Source organism: Lepisosteus platostomus, chromosome 20 (assembly GCF_059453375.1).
Source record: "Lepisosteus platostomus isolate fLepPlt1 chromosome 20, fLepPlt1.hap1, whole genome shotgun sequence".
NCBI classification, from domain to species: Eukaryota; Metazoa; Chordata; class Actinopteri; order Semionotiformes; family Lepisosteidae; genus Lepisosteus; species Lepisosteus platostomus.
In genome coordinates, this window is record NC_142630.1 from 11,484,781 (window position 1) to 11,503,618 (window position 18,838).

Here is an 18,838-nt window from a genome sequence, read left to right on the forward strand (position 1 = left end):
CTCTCAATGTAATGCTTTTTATTGTCAAATTGTAAACATAACATGAGCTAGGGCTTCTAAAACGGAAAAAAAACAGGTGAACATCTCCAAAAACGTTAGTAATCATCCTAAATTATACTATACATATATATCAAAACGGGGTGGTGAATGGTCAGATTCTGTGATGAAATTAATGGGATTCCACAGGGATCTATTGTGGAACCACTCCTAATTTGGATTGGTAATCTGTAATCTGGTACATTTATTAAACAATTCAGTTTTGCAGATGATGCCACAGCATGAGGATTAGCCAAAGGGATTTTAAAAAGACCAGGAAAACTCCTCGCAGATAACAGAGTGTTATTAGAAGATTGAAGAAACATGAAACACAGTTGAGCTGTCTCAACTATGAATACAGTGCTGTGAAAAAGTAAGTACACCCCATGAAAAGGTATGTGTTTTTCAACATATTTGCATGTATGGATATTTGATCTTCATTTCAACAATATTGATAGATAAAGGTGATCTAATTTAACAAACAACAATTTAAATGATTCTTTGCAATCATTTATTCAACAAAAAAATTGAAATGCAGTTGTCTGCTGTGGATAAAATAAGAAAACCCCCTAGCTTCAATAGCTGGTGTTGCCCCCTTTGGCAGAAATCACTTCTTGTGGGCGTTTCTTGTAATTGTCCATCAGTCTCCACATCGACTTGGAGAAATTTTTGCCCACTTCTCCTAACAGAACTCCTTCAACTGTGTGATGTTTGAGGGCTTTCTTGTATGTACTGCTCGCTTCAAGCCCCCCACAGCATTTCCATGGGGTTTGACTTGGCCATTCCATAGCCCTACATTTCTTCTTTTTTGAGCCATTCTTTTGTGGATTTGCTTGAGTGTTTTGGGTCATTGTCTTGTTGTAAGGTCCACTTACAGTTCAGCTTCAGCTTTTTGACAGATGGCCTCACGTGCTCCTCTAGTACTCTCTGGTACAATGTGGGATTCATGGTTGACTATGATGGCAAGGTGGCCAGGCCTTGAGGCAGAAAAGCAGCCCCAAACCATAATGCTTCCACCACCACGCTTTACAGTTGGTATGAGGTTCTTTTGGTCAAAGGCAGTTTTTGGTTTTCGCCAAATATGACGTCTGGCATTGTGGCCAAACGGCTCTAACTTTGTCTCATCCGTCCAGAGAACATTGTTCCAATAGTCCTGATCTTCATCAAGGTGTTGTCTGGCAAACATCAGTTGTGCATCTATATTTTTTTTTTTAGAGCAGAGGCATCTTCCTTCCTAACCTCGCATGTACAGTAGGGCAAAGTTGTGCAGTCTCTTTCGGATGGTTGACTCATGTACTTTGCCACTGACTGAGGCAAGACTTGCCTGTAAATCCCTTGATGTTCTCGTGGGGTTCTTGGAGACTTCCTGCAGCATCTTTCGATCAGCTCTTGGTCTGCATTTGGTGAGACAACCTGGCCTGGATAGATTGCCAGTGGCTTGAAATTTTCTCCATTTGTAGATGATCTTTCGGACAGTGGAGTGATTGGCTACACATTGCTTAGAAATGGCTTTAAAACCCTTCCCAGACACACTGGCATCAACAATTTTCTTCTGAGGGCCTCAGAGAGGTCTTTTGATCTTGGCATGATGTAGCCACACACCTCAATTGCTAAGACCAAACCTTTCTGATGTTTATATAAGGCAGTGCCCTTACGTTACTCTCTAAAGATGTTCTAAACATTTGCACCTGTTTTGATGCACCTGATTCTAATTTTAGGCATTTGATGCAATGATAAAGGTAGGGGTGTACTAACTTTTCCCCCACAAGGAAATTGCATTTCTGTTGATTTACATAGTACAAATGAGTGCAAAATGTAAAATTTAAAATTTTTCTTTAAAATTAGATCACCTTTATCTAACGGTATTGTTTTAATGACGATCGAATATCATTTTGTCCAGAAATGTAAAAAAAGACAAACCTTTTCATGGGGTGTACTTACTTTTTCACACCACTGTAAATTTTCAGTCTCACAATGGAACTACAGTATGATTCCACCTTACATCTTGCAACAAGGCAGTATCTATGCAAATACCAACGTTAGGAAAATTAAACAGATGTCACATGACAATGAAAAATACAAACATTTTAATTGCACAAAACTACATAAATTTAATTTAAACATGTATGTACTGTATGTAACTGCTATGCTTATACACAATCCAAGTTATTTTTTTTCAAACATAGAAAAACTACCATTCAGGATACACATCTTACATAACTCAGTGCACATTTATAAATACAAACAGCAGGATTTTGATTTGATTCCCTCTAACACTTTACCATTGTGCCGAAGAAAACAATCACAGTAAAAAAATAAGGGTCTTTTTAGCACTTCTGCTCAAAATAGTGAGGCTGTATTTTTATTTTTCTGGGACAGAGCAATTTCATAAATGCTTTTCTGAAACTCATGTGACACAGGGGGTACAGAACAGGATTGATGGAGGAGTTAATCCACAAAAGCCAGAACGAGATCTCATAGAGATAGTGTTGCACACACTGGCCATGACAGGCAGCCCGGATGATCATAAGCAGGGTATAAGGAGCCCAGCATAAACCGAACACACAGACGATCACTGCTAAAGACTTGGCCACCTTTTTATCCCTGGAAAGCCTAAAGCGACTTGCAATGCTAGTGGCCACATCAGACCTGCGCTGTGTTCCATAAAACTGTTCTACAGGTTTGTAACAGCTGTCACCATGTTGTTGAATTAGGTCTTCCATTTGTAAAGGTGGCAAGTCTATGGACTGACAATCGATTTTCTTAGCACTGCTCTCTCCCACTGACACTTTGGCACTGGCAACCTGACAGCTCTTGGTTTTCCTCCCCTCACTCCTTCCAGCTGCAGGCCTGACAAAAAACACCTGCCGATTCTTGCTACTGCCTTGAAATTCCATTTCACAGTCTCCTGGCCCTGCTGTCAGGTGATCGTTCCTCATGAGGTTGCGCTTCCTGATATTGATGTAGATGCTGAGGTTGAAGTATGTTACACTTATGAAGGGTGTGAAAAACTCCACTGTTGAGGCTGTCATAAGAAAATACCAGTTGAAATAAAATTCAGCGTAGCACTCGCCCTCTGGTACAATGCTCTTCCCAGCAATGTGCTCCCAGCTGATAATGGCCGGGCCATAAAGCAAAAAGGCAGCCAGCCACACACTGGCCATCTTCAGCACTATGTCTCGCGTGATCCCTTTCTGGCACCTGTAGCTCACCTGATAGGAAAGGGAATGCAAACAGGTAACATCAACCAAAAGTCATTAAAGAAATGATTGTATAATTTAACAGAACTGAGTGAAAGCCATTAAAATCAAAGTTTTGTGTTTCCTGCATTTGTATTGTAGAATACCAATGCAGATCACGTCCAGAACAAACTGTTAAAATATCTGTTTTGAACATAACAGGAGAACAAACAGGTAGTAAATAATAATACCACACTAAAAATGACCATCATAGCATTCAAAATAATATAGCTTCTTGAGCAGTATAGTAGCAATCTTACAGATATAAACTTTAGCACTGAAATACAACATTTTTGAAGCTTCTTATGCTTCAGTGCCAGTATGTGTTTATATATATATGTATAGAAAGGAGCATTGCATCTTGTATAGTCCATATATTAGGAAGAGTACAATATTATTATACATACATATGTTCTAAGTTTTTACTCTGAAATGGAGGAACACACTAGCAATGCTAAGTCTTGAGCTTTTGCGGTTTTCTTACCGCTCTGGTGACTGAAATAAATCGGTCGAAGCTGATGAGGACAATGTTGAACACAGACGCCGAGCAGAGCATGTAGTCCACCACGAGCCACAGTTTACAAAGACCTCGTCCAAGTTTCCATTCACCAGTCAGAACATACGGAATATAGACTGGAATGCAAAAGCCACCTGAAGAGACAATTCACAAAAGAAACTCTATCGCTTGATATTCCTTGACAACAACAATGCGTTGATGAATGACGAATATTAAAATGGTACACGCTTATTTTTTATAGAAATGTGCGTTTTCGTGCAGGTTGACACGTCAGTGAAAAATTCTTAGAATGAAAAAAAAAAACATTTCGATAATATTGCAAATTGCAATACTCACCCACGAGAAAGTCAGCTATAGCTAAATTTAGGAAGAAAAAGTTGCCTTGAGTTCGCAAACTTTTCTCCACAGCAAATGCGAGGATTACGAGTGCATTGCCAAGGACTGTGGCGAAGACGAGAAGAGTCATCAGTACTGCCAAAAACACAGAGACGGATGGAGAGAACTGTCCATGGTAGAGAGCCCGTGTGTTCTCCAAATCCTTTGCAGAGACATTTCCCAGGGGAACGAGGGTGTCATTCATCAGCAAAACGTCCGATTCCATACTTAGTTTAGCAGGTGTCGTTGTTTCGTAGTTTAAAGATGTAGAATAAAACGCGGATTGCATTGTTGCGGTCGTTGGCAAAATTTCATTCTTAAGCAAGAAATAGAAGCCGGTATTAAATCTATAGTAAGGGACAACACCAGCGCGTAAATGGCAATGCGTAAAAGGGGTTTGTCGGACGCTGTGGGGTAACAGTGGAAGTCTGAGACCTTGTAGAAACCGAGCATCTTTTATACAGGCAAGGACGCCTGCGTATTGTGGGTTGATTTTGAGGCTTTCAGAGTGAGTGGGTGAGTTCTACGCTTATAGAAATAAGCTTTCTCTGAGAGGTGCAGTCCCTGAACACGGGTTGTAACAACAAGCATTTTACATCAATCAACAGCACGTCTGAAGAACTGAAATGTAAAAAGAGGACAACGAACAAGATTTAAACTATATAGTTTTGATCAGTTTATAAACGTTTATTGCTTCCTAACGATCTTAACCCATTACAATATGCTTCTCTGCCAAATCCTTACATTAACAATTCAGAGCATGTCTATTAGTTTTCTGATACATAAATTGACTCTGGTGTGTTGTTTGTGAATACCTTTCAAATCCTTAGCAGGGGATGACTTATAAACTGAAAAAAAAAAAGATTTTTATTATCACAGCTTCTGATTCTTCTAATTAAATGCCATGGCAGATGCACTTGTTTCCTTTGCCATTTAATACAGTATGAAGGCTGTCTCTTGGCTCTGCATAATATTTTGTGTTTTGACCTACCATTATTAACTCCAAGTAATAGTCTTGGTATATTTTTTAGATACATACCAAACCTTAAAATTCTGTGCAATCCGTTTTGGAAAGCTAAGTGCCTTCTGTTGAACATTTATTATGCCATCATTTACTTTATTATTAATAAAACATATTCAAAACCCATACAAAATATCTTGCAAGGAAATGACCACCTCCTAGTTACCAGATAATAAGAGCAAAACTCTGGAGAAAAAATCCTCTGATCTTATAAATGTGATGCTTCTCTGTGATCTTAGACCTAAAGGTTGAATGTTCCAGCTGCATTTATAAACCATGACAAGCTGTGCCAGAGACAGTTATACTGGCAGGTGTTAGAGAAATTGTGAAAAGACTGAGATCAAAGTAGTTCACTAAAGCCACAATCATAAGTTATTATCCTGTTTTGAGTCACATATATTAACAAGGACTCATCTTCGAGTTGATGCTGTGTTTAATAAAAGTGATCGAAAATGGAATTCTTTCTGAAGTTTTTCTTTCTTTTACTATTTCTGTTTGAGAAAGAAAAAATGGAGGAAAATGTTTAAGACTGTCTGTATTAAAATGATTTCAGTCCAGGAAGATATGAGGGCTTTGTAAATTATTTTCTGAAATTCATGGAATGGCATCTTGATAATGAATCATAAAAATAAACGCAGGCTGTGGAAATGACAGAAAATTTCTTTTTTCTGTATGTGTGCCTTTCTGCTTTTTTGTATGTAAAACATAAGGTTAATGTTACACTCCATCAAAAACACTCATTTGAGGATTTTGAAATCCCAGGCTCTTGCTGGGTGAATTTGCTTTTTATTCTTTTTTAGAGGTTATGACAACCTCTTTTAGGTTTCCTGTAAAAAAGTCTATCAATGTATTCTTATTTGTCCTTTAAAGAGTGGTATTTCTTTTCTGTGTCAAGGTGCAATCATTTTGGAACCCTAAGGGTATAACCTAATTCACCAAACTATTTTAGTAATTTTAAAATCATCAAATCACAATTGATGGGTGCTTTGTTAATTTGTACAGGAGAAAGTTCAAGTTCAAGTTCAGGTTTATTGTCATTATACTCATATACAGGTATATGGTATAACAAAATGCTATTTAGCTAGCTCTCAGACGATACCTAATACAACAACAACAACAACAACAACAACAACAACAACGACAATACAATTCTATAATAAAAGAAAGACAGAGACAACAGGCAGTGTGCAAAACAACAAAAGAGTTTTTGGTAAGAAAGAAAGAAGGCACTGTGAGGTTCAGATCATAGGTGAGAGGTGAGGTGAGAGTGAGAGAGGCTGGGAGTTTAATAGTTTGATAGTGCGGGGGTAAAAACTGTCTCTGAGTCTGGTAGTCTGGGCCCGAATGCTCTGGTACCGTTTTCCAGATGGTAGAGGGTCATACAGTCTGTAGCTGGGATGTGTGGAGTCTTAGATGATGCTTAGAGCTTTCCTCAAGCACTGTTTGTCATAAATGTCATAAATGTCAGAAAAAATCTTGAATAAAAAGTTCCCATGGCTATATGCAAAAGATGCTGTTTTCAAGATTTGCCCACAATCATTGCTCTTGTATTGCTCCAATCAGTGAGTTCTTTTTGATATTGTTTTTGTCTGCATGCTTATTCAGCAGGGTACTGTAGGGATAAAAAAGCTTGTTGAATAAAGCACCCACACAGTTCATAAAGATTAAATAACTCTTAGCAATAGCAAAATGTACTCACAAGAATCTATTGAAATACAATCCGATTCAGTATATGAGAAGGTGTTAAAGGCAGGCAATCACCAAAACTTTGCAGAAGAAGTACAATCTATGTTATAAATTGAAGAATCCAATTTTCCTGTCCTGGGAAAGGCTTTTTTACTTCTTGCTTGTCTAATTACCTGCCAATCACTCTGTTTCTGTTAATTTAATCTCTGCCAATGATCTGCACAGCCTGCAGCCTTAAAGGTGATCTGTTGATGTTATTTAGTCATGGAATCTTGAATTGTGGGTTGGGACCCAAAACTGATCATGATTGTCGTTCTGGGGAATCACTGCACTGGGCACAGACAGGTGTGAATCTCCACTGCTTGCCCAAGTGTCTTATTTTGCTATTCATTTATGTGCTTATATGCAATCCAGTATGGGGGAGACCCCACCTCCAGAAACGCCCCAGTACCAAAAAGATGGATCATGAGAAAGCAGTGAGCTTATGTGATGTTATTGTGGGTCTTTCACTAGTAAAGTTTATGAAACAACAGGATTAGCATCTTTTAAAAGGTTGATTTTTCAGTCCACCATCTCTATGAGCAGAAGCATTTGGAGGTCTGGCCTTTTTCCTATTATTTCCCATTTTAACATATTAAGTATGCCAGGACTAAGGTATTTTAAGGATTTGTAGGTTATTCAAATGTTCCCTCATGGTTGCCCGATTAAAAAAAAAAGAAAAGATGTATCGTATTTGGATGTGTCTCATTGTGCTTATCTTGAATTTCACAAATGGGAGGTCACTGCCCAAACCAGTTGCATGAAAAATGTGGAAAAACGTTACACAGGCAGAGACATCAATGTCTTTGTTTAACACGAACACCACTGACAATAACAACTCAGCAGAAATTACTATTTTTGTGACATCTGAGCTGTTCGGGCAATCTGATTGATCATGACATATTCTAATTAGGTGAGTAAATACATGCTAATTATAAGAAACAAAACAGGGGAATGACATGTCATATCTCATCATTGTGAATCACAGGTCTTGTAAAAGGATGGGACACGTGAAATGTCCTGTCAAGTGTCCCTTCCTCCCCCAACACAGCAGCATCACTGCATGTGCACCTGTGTTTTCTTGTTAAAGGATATAACTTGCTCTCACCATTTAATAATGGTATCACTGCAGGTACACAGATGTGGTACAGTATGTGATAGGTGTTACATTCACTGAATGGGTTTATTTAGAAAAAGGTTCTCCTGACTGAAATAAGTATAATCAGGGATACTCTGGCATGTAGCCTGTATTTGCAGCACAGAGTTACTTTTAGCAAAGGGGTAAGAGGGAGGAGGGGCAAAAAAAGTTTTATTTTTGCATATACCCTGGCAGAAATATTTTTAACAGCTTGTGCCCTGTACAGCAGTTCCAGATGCTGTGCTCCTTAACAATACAGGGCATGGTGAAAGATTCAGTTAATTTCCTGAGAGCTGCCTGCCTCACCCCAGCCTGGTATGAAAATGAAATTTTCTAGTACCTTTTTTCACTCAAAACATGAAACTCTTCTGATTAAAACAGAACATTATATAATGCATGCAACAAACCTAAGCAGATAACATAAGTAGATACTCAAAAAATGTTTTGGAAATAAAAAATGTGCTGTGGGAATGTTTTGCTCAAATTCCTCCATGCGATCCTCTATACTGATAGTGCAGAGTCAAATTTTTCAAATTGAAGATATATGTAATTGTAAATTATTCAGACCTCATGCTCTTACTTCTTCTACATCCAAGACAGAATATTTAGACACAAACGTATAGTGACTTATTACTAGTTACTTACAGTCCATTTTGCAGAGGGGTTAAACAGTATTTATATCACAAACACTTTGTTATTTGGCAACAAAAAGGACATATTCTGATCATCGGAAAACAAAATATAGCCTACAACTGGTTAAATCACCAGGTTGTAAACATATCTAAAAAAGAAAGATTTTACACTAGTATACTGCCAAAATAATAGGCTATAATAAAAAAATTGTGTGTGAAAAGCTTTTCTGTGGGTCCTCTCATTTTTTAATGTTATGCATTTATTTTTGCTTAAATTGATGGGTACTTATTATTTTTAATTAGGGCAATGCACTATTCTCTAATGTAAACACCAAAGAATAAAATGTAATTCCCTTCATTTTATTGAAACAACTGTCACAAGATGTCACAAAATGAGTTACATTAATTTTTTAATTAGGCATACATTTATTACATATGCAAATATGGCATTGTTTTTTTCAGCATAACCTTGATGAATGCATATAGCTAAGTTAATGAGTCTAGCTTAGAAGTCTGATTTTATGTTTTTAACTATATTTTTTACTACTATAGCATAATTAGTGGATCTGGAAATCCCCATCATATTTACCATAGAGGTTTACCGTACTGCTCTTAGTACTGTAATTGTTGATCTTTTACATTTTAAAAATGTAAAAGGGAATAAAGTTGACTGGGAAATCATCTATACTTTGGTGTATTTAACACAAACACTGCTGTCAACATGTCAGCCCAGTTTCAAGTCTGATAATGATATTGAACAAGTCAACTTTATTCATTATCATATTACCAATGATTAATTATCCCTTATTAAGTAAACCTTTTACTTTTGTTTTGAAAGAAGAGGTACTTAGAAAAGCTTTTTTAACAACATGCTGCCTCCCTTTAAGCTCTTGAGAGGCTGTATCAAAAAGGACAGTCACACCTACTGCACTGCAGTAAAAGCCAAATGCTTACTGAAGCCTTGTGTGACAAAAATGTTTGAGCTCTGAGCTCCTATTTTTGCATTGAAACTGTATAAATGAAGGTCAATAGAATATGCTGGGTGAAGATTTCATTTTTATATGAATCCAGAGATGCTGTTCAACACTGTTTTGGGGAAAGCTATCGATATATGCAGCAGCCTAGCTAAAACATAAGCTTTCTTTACAAAGCTATATCAATAGAGCTCATCACAGTTCAGGAACATGGTACTATTTTAGTGCTCATGACAAGCTGTGAGCGATAGGAGGCAGGGGATTTGAGGAGGCCAAAATGTTCTTCACTATTTCAGACTAATTTTTATCTGTGATGCAGGAAGGGAGAATGTCTGTTTAGTTGCTTGAGGGAGGTGACATTTGAACTGTCTCATCTACTTGCCCTACCTAGAAAGGACTTTGTTTTTTAAAAAAAAGGTATTTTAATGAAAACATTACATAAATAATTATCCACTTGTACTTACAGTCCAAATGTGGACTTAATAAGTCATTAGAAATGTAAATGGACACATTCCAACATAAAAGGCTTACAAATGCTTTTGTTAAATTGAATATTAAGTTCTAAGTCCCTTCTGCATATTTTTTGAAGACGGATCTTCAGATAAATACTCAAACTTAAATGGAATTCCACAGGTATTAAAACATCAAGAAGAATGTTACTTTAAAGTAATTTTTTAAAATGTAAAAATAAGAGAGAAATTGAATTCTTTTTTTAGATTCTTCTGGACCATTTGTAATAGTGGGGCCTGGGTGACCTGAAGAAAGTATTTAAAAGAGAAATAGAGGTTTATATATATATACACTGTATGTTATAGCTTCCTCCTCTTCAACTTTTTTAGAGCAGATTTCATTCATTTCGGAAGGGGTATCAAGGCTTTATCCCCCAATATTTAAACTACGATGAGCCCTTGCTTTTTGAAGGGTCCAAAGTATCATTTCAGATTTGCTCCGAGCCCCTGCATTTTTACATTTATGTTTTAGGTCTCCTTTTATATCATTCCTCAAAAGATTCCATGAACTAATATAAAATGTTTTTGAATGGTCATTTGTATGCTAAATTCAAAGCAAATTATACAGTGCATTCAGTTCCATGAAGACCTGGACAGATTCTAAGTGTATTCTTTCACTGAGGTTTAAACACCTTTCCCTTTGCAAAATGAACAGCCTTAATGCTTTAATTTAATTTTCTAATTGATTGTGAGTGTTTATTTTTTTGCATAGCTAACATTAATAAGCTATTAACAAATTATTTCATTGAATAATTGTGTTCTACGTTCAAACATTTCCACTCTTTGATTCTGAGCTGAAGAAAACATTTCTCCTTAAAAGAGGAACAAGCAGATGATGTGATAATTAGCAATTATTCTGTGAAGTAAACTTTAAATGTATTGTGCAGAGGATGATTCAAAGGTCCAATGAACAATGTACTGAAGAAATGGGTGTTAGTTTAATAAGCATTAGAATTAAAATGATGAATATTTCCCTCTAATGGGGCTCTTTACATATATTGACATAAATAGTAAAGGTTAAAAAAGCCTTCTTATGTAGATATTAAGACCAATGAATATGCCTCTCTTAAAAAATTCTTATTATATTTTGTTATAACACATTTAAAAGTATGTCTTCCTTATGTAAGACTATGAAATTAGATGTTTAGATTGAAATTGCCATTCAGTGAATTCTGAATAACTCCATATTCTATGCACCTAAATTGAAAGGCTTGAAATACTTTTATCCTATAAAAGCTTAAGGGGTATTAATGCTAATTCTTTATGAATGATATACTACATTTTTACAAATTATGAGCACACTCTGTTTTCAGTAATAGATCACTAACATACTGTATACCCTGCATGTTTCACAGCTAAGATCTGCTATGTATTGGTCATTTTCTAGCACTCAGCAAGCTGTGTTTCATCAATAAGTTACATTAAGTTTATTCATTTATTCAAGTATCAAAAGACACTTTAAACCAAATACTTCTGGATGAATAATTATGACATAAAGTAAGGGTGACCTCTTATTATGGCTCATTATGAGGGTTTACACCATAGAAAGGGAAACTATTTCCAAATCCAAATGTATAAGAATGGTATTTAATTAATTATAGAGCAATATGAATGATACAACCACAGTTTCATGTAGGAAAAACTTCCTCAGTTACTGTGCCTCTACACTGAAGTGTACAAGCAGCCTCTGCAGAAACACCAATGAAAAACAAATGCCAAGCATTTCTGAAATGTGAAGATCAATGTGAATGGAATCCAACTGTGAATGCATTTGGTCATGTGTCAAGAATTTGCAGTTTCAAAATTAGATCAGTAAAGAAAGTATACTGTAGCCTTTTCTGCTTCCTATAAAGACAACTACGATATAGGATTATAAAATAATACATAAACCCAATGAATCTTGGACCTAGTCCAATGATGGAAACCTTTAATGTAATAAAGAACTGCTGTGGCTCCTTCCTAGTATTGTAATAATTAGTCTTTTAAACTGTAGTATTTCAAAGTGTAGTATGTCTTCTCCAACTGCTCATTTAAAATGCCTAGAAAATCTCAAGAGATTTTAATTCATATTCAAAATGCTTCCTGATTCTGAATGTTTCAAAAAATACAAGATAAATAAATAATAAAAAACATGATGCAGCTGTTCTGTATCATGAGCGTAGTTCTCTGAAGAGCCTGATCCTCCCTCTTAACTAACCATTAATCAGTGGGAATTCAATTCACATCTTTTTTCTTTTTCTTGTCATAAAATAAGAACAGCATTTTCCAACACAGTAAAGAAGCACCACTTATTGTTTTTTTCATCCGTTTTTAACCTTTTAGTTAAACTAATTCAGACAGCTTTCTTACATATTGTACGATGAATGGACAGGGACGTGGGTTGAGCTGCCTGAGTTCCTTACTCAGCAGCTACTGTAGATGAATATAGTCATTAATTCAGAGCTCAGGTTTTTATTATGAGAACAAGACTGAATAAAGACAAAACAATTACCAGAGCCTAACTGCTTCCTCTCTGAAAGGCCTAGCCATATAGAGTTTATCCTGGAGTTCCTGGGGTGTTGAGAGTACGTGGTGTCTGATGTAAGTAATTAGGCGTGTTTTAATGGGTTACTTTGAACCCTATTGCTAAGCTTGCTACTGAGATTAAGTTAAGAATTTAAGAACAGGTAGATCATTGATCGAGAAGACGTAGTCTTCCATCAGCAACGTGCTGCCTTCTATTTTTCTGGATAAGATGGGAGCTCAATCCTTTTTCTTTTAGCATGAGGAGTAACAGATCACTGATTATAAAGAGATCCCACTTTTATTAATATTATATCTAAACATGGATTCCCCAACATTGACTACAAGCTTTCTAGGTGGTGATACGGTGGATTCAAAGACAGAAAATGACTCATCTCTGAATTGCTGGAAACTGCTTTTCCTCTTACTGTCAGTTTCATAATTTAGTCTACAGTATTGCAAAACTCGAGGGCCAAAAAAAAATGGAAATATCGTACTAAAATAGCATAGTACAGTACATCACACGAACCAATTCAAAATATACATTTTTTCACATCAGGACTTAGATAAATAACATTCTTGGTTATACTTACTAATACAATCAATCCACCATTAAGGCACAACATGTACCTCAATGACGTGTGGCAGCCATTATATACCACTTGCCTCACTACTAACACACACCTGATCTTTTAGAAAAATGGAAAATTGCTTGATTAATTGAATTGAACTGAAGGGGTTCTTTAGGCTGTACATGGTTAAAGATCACATAGTTTTGTACAAAGACTGTACTATGGGTTCTTTAATGACCAAGTAGTCAGGACCTTGGCTTAACACTTCAAGAAATAAGAAATGTCCAGATTACTTTTCACAACCCTAATACTTGATGAATTGTGTTGCTTTAAATGTAGGCCTGAATATTTCTTAACACTGTTCCATTGTGTGTCATTGCCATTACATATCACACATGCCAACATCTTACATTTCAAATTCAACATCTTACCTCTTACTGATTTCAAATTATTTTTTTAAGGATAAGAAGAGATACTCCCTATCGTATTTTATTACTAACAACTATTCAAATTAAATGTACAGATGTAAATTTCATTTTTTATAATAAAAGCTGTATTTGTTCTTTTGGGAAAATTTGGGTGCTAATGACAATTTGGAGAGGAAAGCTTTGTATGGTCTGCACACAGAAAGTAATTTTTTACTTAACTTGTATGTATTTTTACCTCATGAATAGACATGTGGGTAAACATGAAAGGAAGAATCTTGCCCTTTGAATGATACTTGAAACACTTACATTAGGTAGTTCCTTTGTAGTCCTTCTTCTGAAAAATAATTAGAGTGCGTAGGCTTTTAAGGCAAAATATTTACAATCTACTGTGCATGATTCTATTAGAAAATCAAATATGCAATGATCAAATGACAATTATCATAATTAATAAATTTATCTTTGAACATTATTTTGTATATCTTATTATAGATAGATTTTGGTTATTTATTGGTCTTTCAGATTTTCCAATAATCACAAGGCACAGAAAATGAAGATACATAAGAAAGTAGCACTCTTTTCTCCAGTTTTGAGAGGCTTTAATGCACATAATTATGTTAGAGTGAATCACAGCAGGGATGATCGGAAAGAAACTAAAATTAGTTTTAGCCTGGAGAAGTTCACTAGGGTGTATAAAATGTATCCTTAAAGGGATGTTGCATTTGCATCATGTATAAGATGTAGTGATGTATAGGACATTTTACTGTAAGTGTCAGTTATTTAACAAAGTCTGCATTGTAAACGAAAATGGCAAAAGCTAAGAAATATCTCCAATAAAAGGGCATTTCCACCACAGCTGCTGATGCCTTCAGGCTGCCTGTATTTCATGAAGATAATTTCAGATGCCAAGCATTGAACGCAGAGGAAATGTAGTACAGATTTTTTTCTTTATCTTTGCTATTACAATCTTCCACCTCAAAGGCACAAATATTGGTCATGTCCATGAGTTGAAAAGACAGTAGCCCAGGTCAGAACACTTCTTTATTTCGATTGATTGGAATCCTTCTGGAGAAATCGAAGGAAGACAGGACAGGGGCTGGGAAAGCATAGTTCTAAAGATTGCCCTCACTTTCCTTGTAAGTAACTATTACAGGATTCAGTCACTCCAGCAGGACAGTGTGAAAAACATCCCTGTTGACAAAAAGTCCATTTTGTTTCCTGGACATTTAAACATGCACTAAAACACTGAAATGTATTTATGAAAAAGAAGAGTTCAATGTTATTACACATTGTTTCAAAGGAGAGTTTTGAGCTTTGGAACATTGTGAGACTGCTCCTTTGGGTTTGACATTTTTGTTTGACATGTATTCCAGTAGGGCACTCAAAAGTAAAACAGCGAAGGAGAACGAACTTGACCATGTACGTGTTTTCCATTGATTTTTTTTTTTGCCTCTGAGTTCTTTTTTAATTTTGATATTGAACGAGACTCGATTTGTTATTCAATTAGATAAAAAGCTCTGAAAGGAGAAGGTTTGTTTTTCAGAGCTCAGGCTTGTCATTAGGGATGGGATATATCCCCCTCTTGAAAGGCAGAATGGCTTTGAACATTGTGGTTGCTATGGCTACATTGGGCACTAGAATACATTATGGTCAGGTTTCCTTTATTGCTACTGACACCTAATTGGGTTGTCATCACCTGCTAAAGATTGGCAAAGAATTACCAGTCTAAAAGTCAAAATACATTACTAAAGTTTTAAATCACTGAAAGACACAAAATAAGACTTTATCCTATCTTTCTCTCAATATTTAACCCCTTTATCCAATAAAGGGTCATGGGGGAGCTGGAGCCTATCCTGGCAAGCAATGGGTGCAAGGCGGGATACTCCCTGGACAGGACGCTAGTTGTTCTGTTGATATACAGGCATTATTGAATTGTCATGTTAACAACTGAACGAGACAGAAAGACAGAACAAACGCAAACAGACAGAACTCTGCCATCAGCCACAAATGTCAGATTTTAAAATCAGACATTGTTAGAATAATAATAATAATAATAATAATAATAATAACAACAACAATTATTATGATTATTATGATTATGATTATTATTATTATTATTATTATTATTATTATTATTATTATTATTATTATTATTATTATTATTATTACTTTTCTTTATTGTACACCTTTTGTTGTTGTTGTTGAAGTAAAATTAATCCTTGGCTAGAAATAGGATGACATGAGCCTGATCAGTAGTGCAGTGGGAGTGGTATTCTGTGACTCACTCCCTGCAGCTGTCTTCTTCCTGTGTTACAAGTGTCATTCCACAAAACCATTGTGCAGGACACCTGCTGGCTCCCTGATGCTTTTTCTGAGTCTCCGGACTAACATGCAGCCAATATTGTGGATAAAAGGGTTGACCTAGTCTTCAAATGGACACTGTGGAGGGGAATTTCTAATGGTGTGTGTTAACGCCAAATCCCATCACAAGGCTGAAATGTATGTGAAAGGTGTGACAATGATGAGCATGCTTTTTGCGAGGTCAGAACTTACTGAGATAAATTCACAAAGTACTGTAGTTTATTCCAAAAACCTTTTTAGACCCATTTTCATCCATTCATCCATTTTCTAAAGCCACTTTACATAACACAGGATCGCAGTGGAGTTGGAACCTATCCTTTAAGCAATAGGCACAAGCCAGGGTACACCCTGGATGGAACGCCAGTTAATTTACCCTATAGACTGTGGAAGGAAACCAGAGTACCTAGACAAAACGTATTAAAAACATAGGTTTCCATTAGACAAACTCCATTCAGAAAACACCCTAGAAATTGAACCAAGGGCCCCAGCACTGCAAGGTACCAATGCTAACCACTGTGCCACTTGCCACCCTAGCCACATGTTTCTATTTTTAAAGAATTTATATTTTTCTAATTTAAGTCATTTATTATACTTCAAATATTTTAATGTTAATGAAATATTGCAATATTTAAATTAATACCTGTCAATCTGTTCTGTAGACCTGCTGGATTGTGGCTCTTCAGTACCAGAGTTGGCCACCTAGAGCCTAGTCAACATACCCTTAGAAGGTGGGAGGAAATTGAGAGAACATGCAAACTCTAGTAAAAGTAATGAGTCAGGAATCCAACCCAGCAGCCAAGAGCTGTAAAGCAGTAATATAAATATCTACCACTCAGCTGTTCTGCTTATGAGCAAAATAATTAGCAAATATTGTTCTTACTACTACTTTTATTACTATTTCATTGTAATTTTTACATCACACTAAAGCTGACAAAATCAATAATGTCCTATTTTATAAATTGCCTTTCATATTGTTTTTCAGGCTGCTTATCCGGTATTGTTACAGCAATCTGCAAACATATAACACTTGTTAATGTTGTAAGCATTGTAAAAATAATCTTCATACAGATTAGCATAATCTTTTATTAACGTTGATCTTATATGGTAAAATTGTGTTTTTACTGTTTGCTGGTTTTAAAAACGTCTCTCTATTGCCATCTGCCTGAGAAATGAGAGAAGTTCAGCAGGGACCATTTCCAATAGTTTTTAACACAGGATTCTTTGGACCAGAGGATACAAAGCTGCCACTCTGCTGTCTCTGGGAATGGCAAAAAAATTCATCGTTCTGTTCTTGGCTGGCCATATGAAGACCCACTGCCACACATCCAGAATAGTTCCACTCTGCTGCTCCAGACAATCAAATTAGAAGTAAAATGTTGCAGAGTCTGTGGGGTCCGCTTCATGCTGATTAATAAATTACTGATTCCTAATTGCAATCAAAACATCTCTGAAATGACAGTGTGCAGACTGAGTTGTTACACTGAATGAAATTCACCCATAATAAGCACATGAATCATTTATTTAGCCACGGAAAATAATTTTATAGATTTATTGTGGTACTTTCTGTCATCACACTGGTTCTTGTATCAGCTTCCTTTTGGGTTAATATTTAGGATAAGCCTAGAACTACAGTAGGCTGGTAGTAAGAGCTTGGCTAGTTGGGAAGGGACTGGGGATAGATCTGAGTAAGGATCAGTACAAAGTTTAACACTTTGGTGTGTGTTCGGGTTTTTGTTATATTACAGTTATATTTAGTTTTCCATTAAACTAGGTTTTGTGGGATAGAAATAAAGATTAGGCAGGAGCGAGGATGACTTTTGTTTTGTTTTAAAAGTTAGTTTCAAGGGTTAGGATTATTATTCATGTTACAAAATTGGCTAGGGATTCAAATTGATATTACAAATGATTTTACATTGGTAATATCAGACCAATGATTGCTTTTTTGAGGTACTATATTAAATTAAACTTAATTCAATAGATACGTTTACTTGTCCTACTACAGCTCCACCACCAGTAAAAAGAATGTTCTTGCTGACATTCTAAACTGAGAGAAGTAAAATGGATTGGAGAAGTAAAACAGCTACAGTATTTCTGCTATCCTCTGCGCAGTTAAAGCTGAATATCTGAACATTTTAAGTTCTGAACAGAGACGATAACGAATGGACCTGATACAAGTATTAAAAATCTTCAAGGTCTTCGCCAAAGTCTATGTCAAATCTGAATCAACAATATTCCAACACTACCCAGAGACGACAAGTGGAAAATATGTGAAAGTGCATTTAAAACAGACAATAGGAGGTAGTGCTCCACACAAAAGGTTGTGGTGTTATCAAATAAGCTACCTGTTATCTTGTTGAAGCCGATATCTTGGCTTCCTTCCAAAAAACCAGCTCTATGACATCTGTGTAACAAAGGAACAGATAAAGGTTTATTCCATGCTGAAAGGGAAAGAAATGATGCACCTGAAGAAGGTTCCACAATGATTGCTCTGTGTTGTGTCTCTTTTCTTTTTTTTTGATTCTGCTATCCACTTGAAATTCTTGTAACACACTAGATGAGCAGAATGGCCTCCTCTTGCTTATGTTCTTATGTATCATGTGGCACAACTGTTTTTGGTTGTGTTGAGGCCACAAAATTGTACAGCTCCAGGTTTCTTCTCCAGAAAAGCTCTTCTTTTTCTGAAAAGCACCAGCAACACCATTCATCTTCAGGCATCTCTCAGCAGCTGCCTTCTACCATTGGAGCTTGGCTAGAAAAAAACCACAAGTTCAGCTCTCCCCCTGCAGCAGCAGTAATGTAACTCACGTGTGAA

General features: G+C 36.2%; 1 protein-coding gene across 1 annotated transcript; it reads right to left on the reverse strand.

The window, feature by feature from the left end:
- On the reverse strand, nt 1-5,390 carry hrh3 (histamine receptor H3). Its single transcript, XM_088614298.1, has 3 exons — nt 4,129-5,390; nt 3,760-3,926; nt 1-3,248 (listed from the first exon to the last, which is right to left on the reverse strand). The coding sequence occupies exons 1-3, from the start codon at nt 4,454-4,456 to the stop codon at nt 2,364-2,366; spliced, it is 1,380 nt and encodes a 459-aa protein (XP_088470424.1). The 5' UTR covers nt 4,457-5,390; the 3' UTR covers nt 1-2,363.
- Between the last annotated feature and the right edge of the window lie 13,448 nt (nt 5,391-18,838).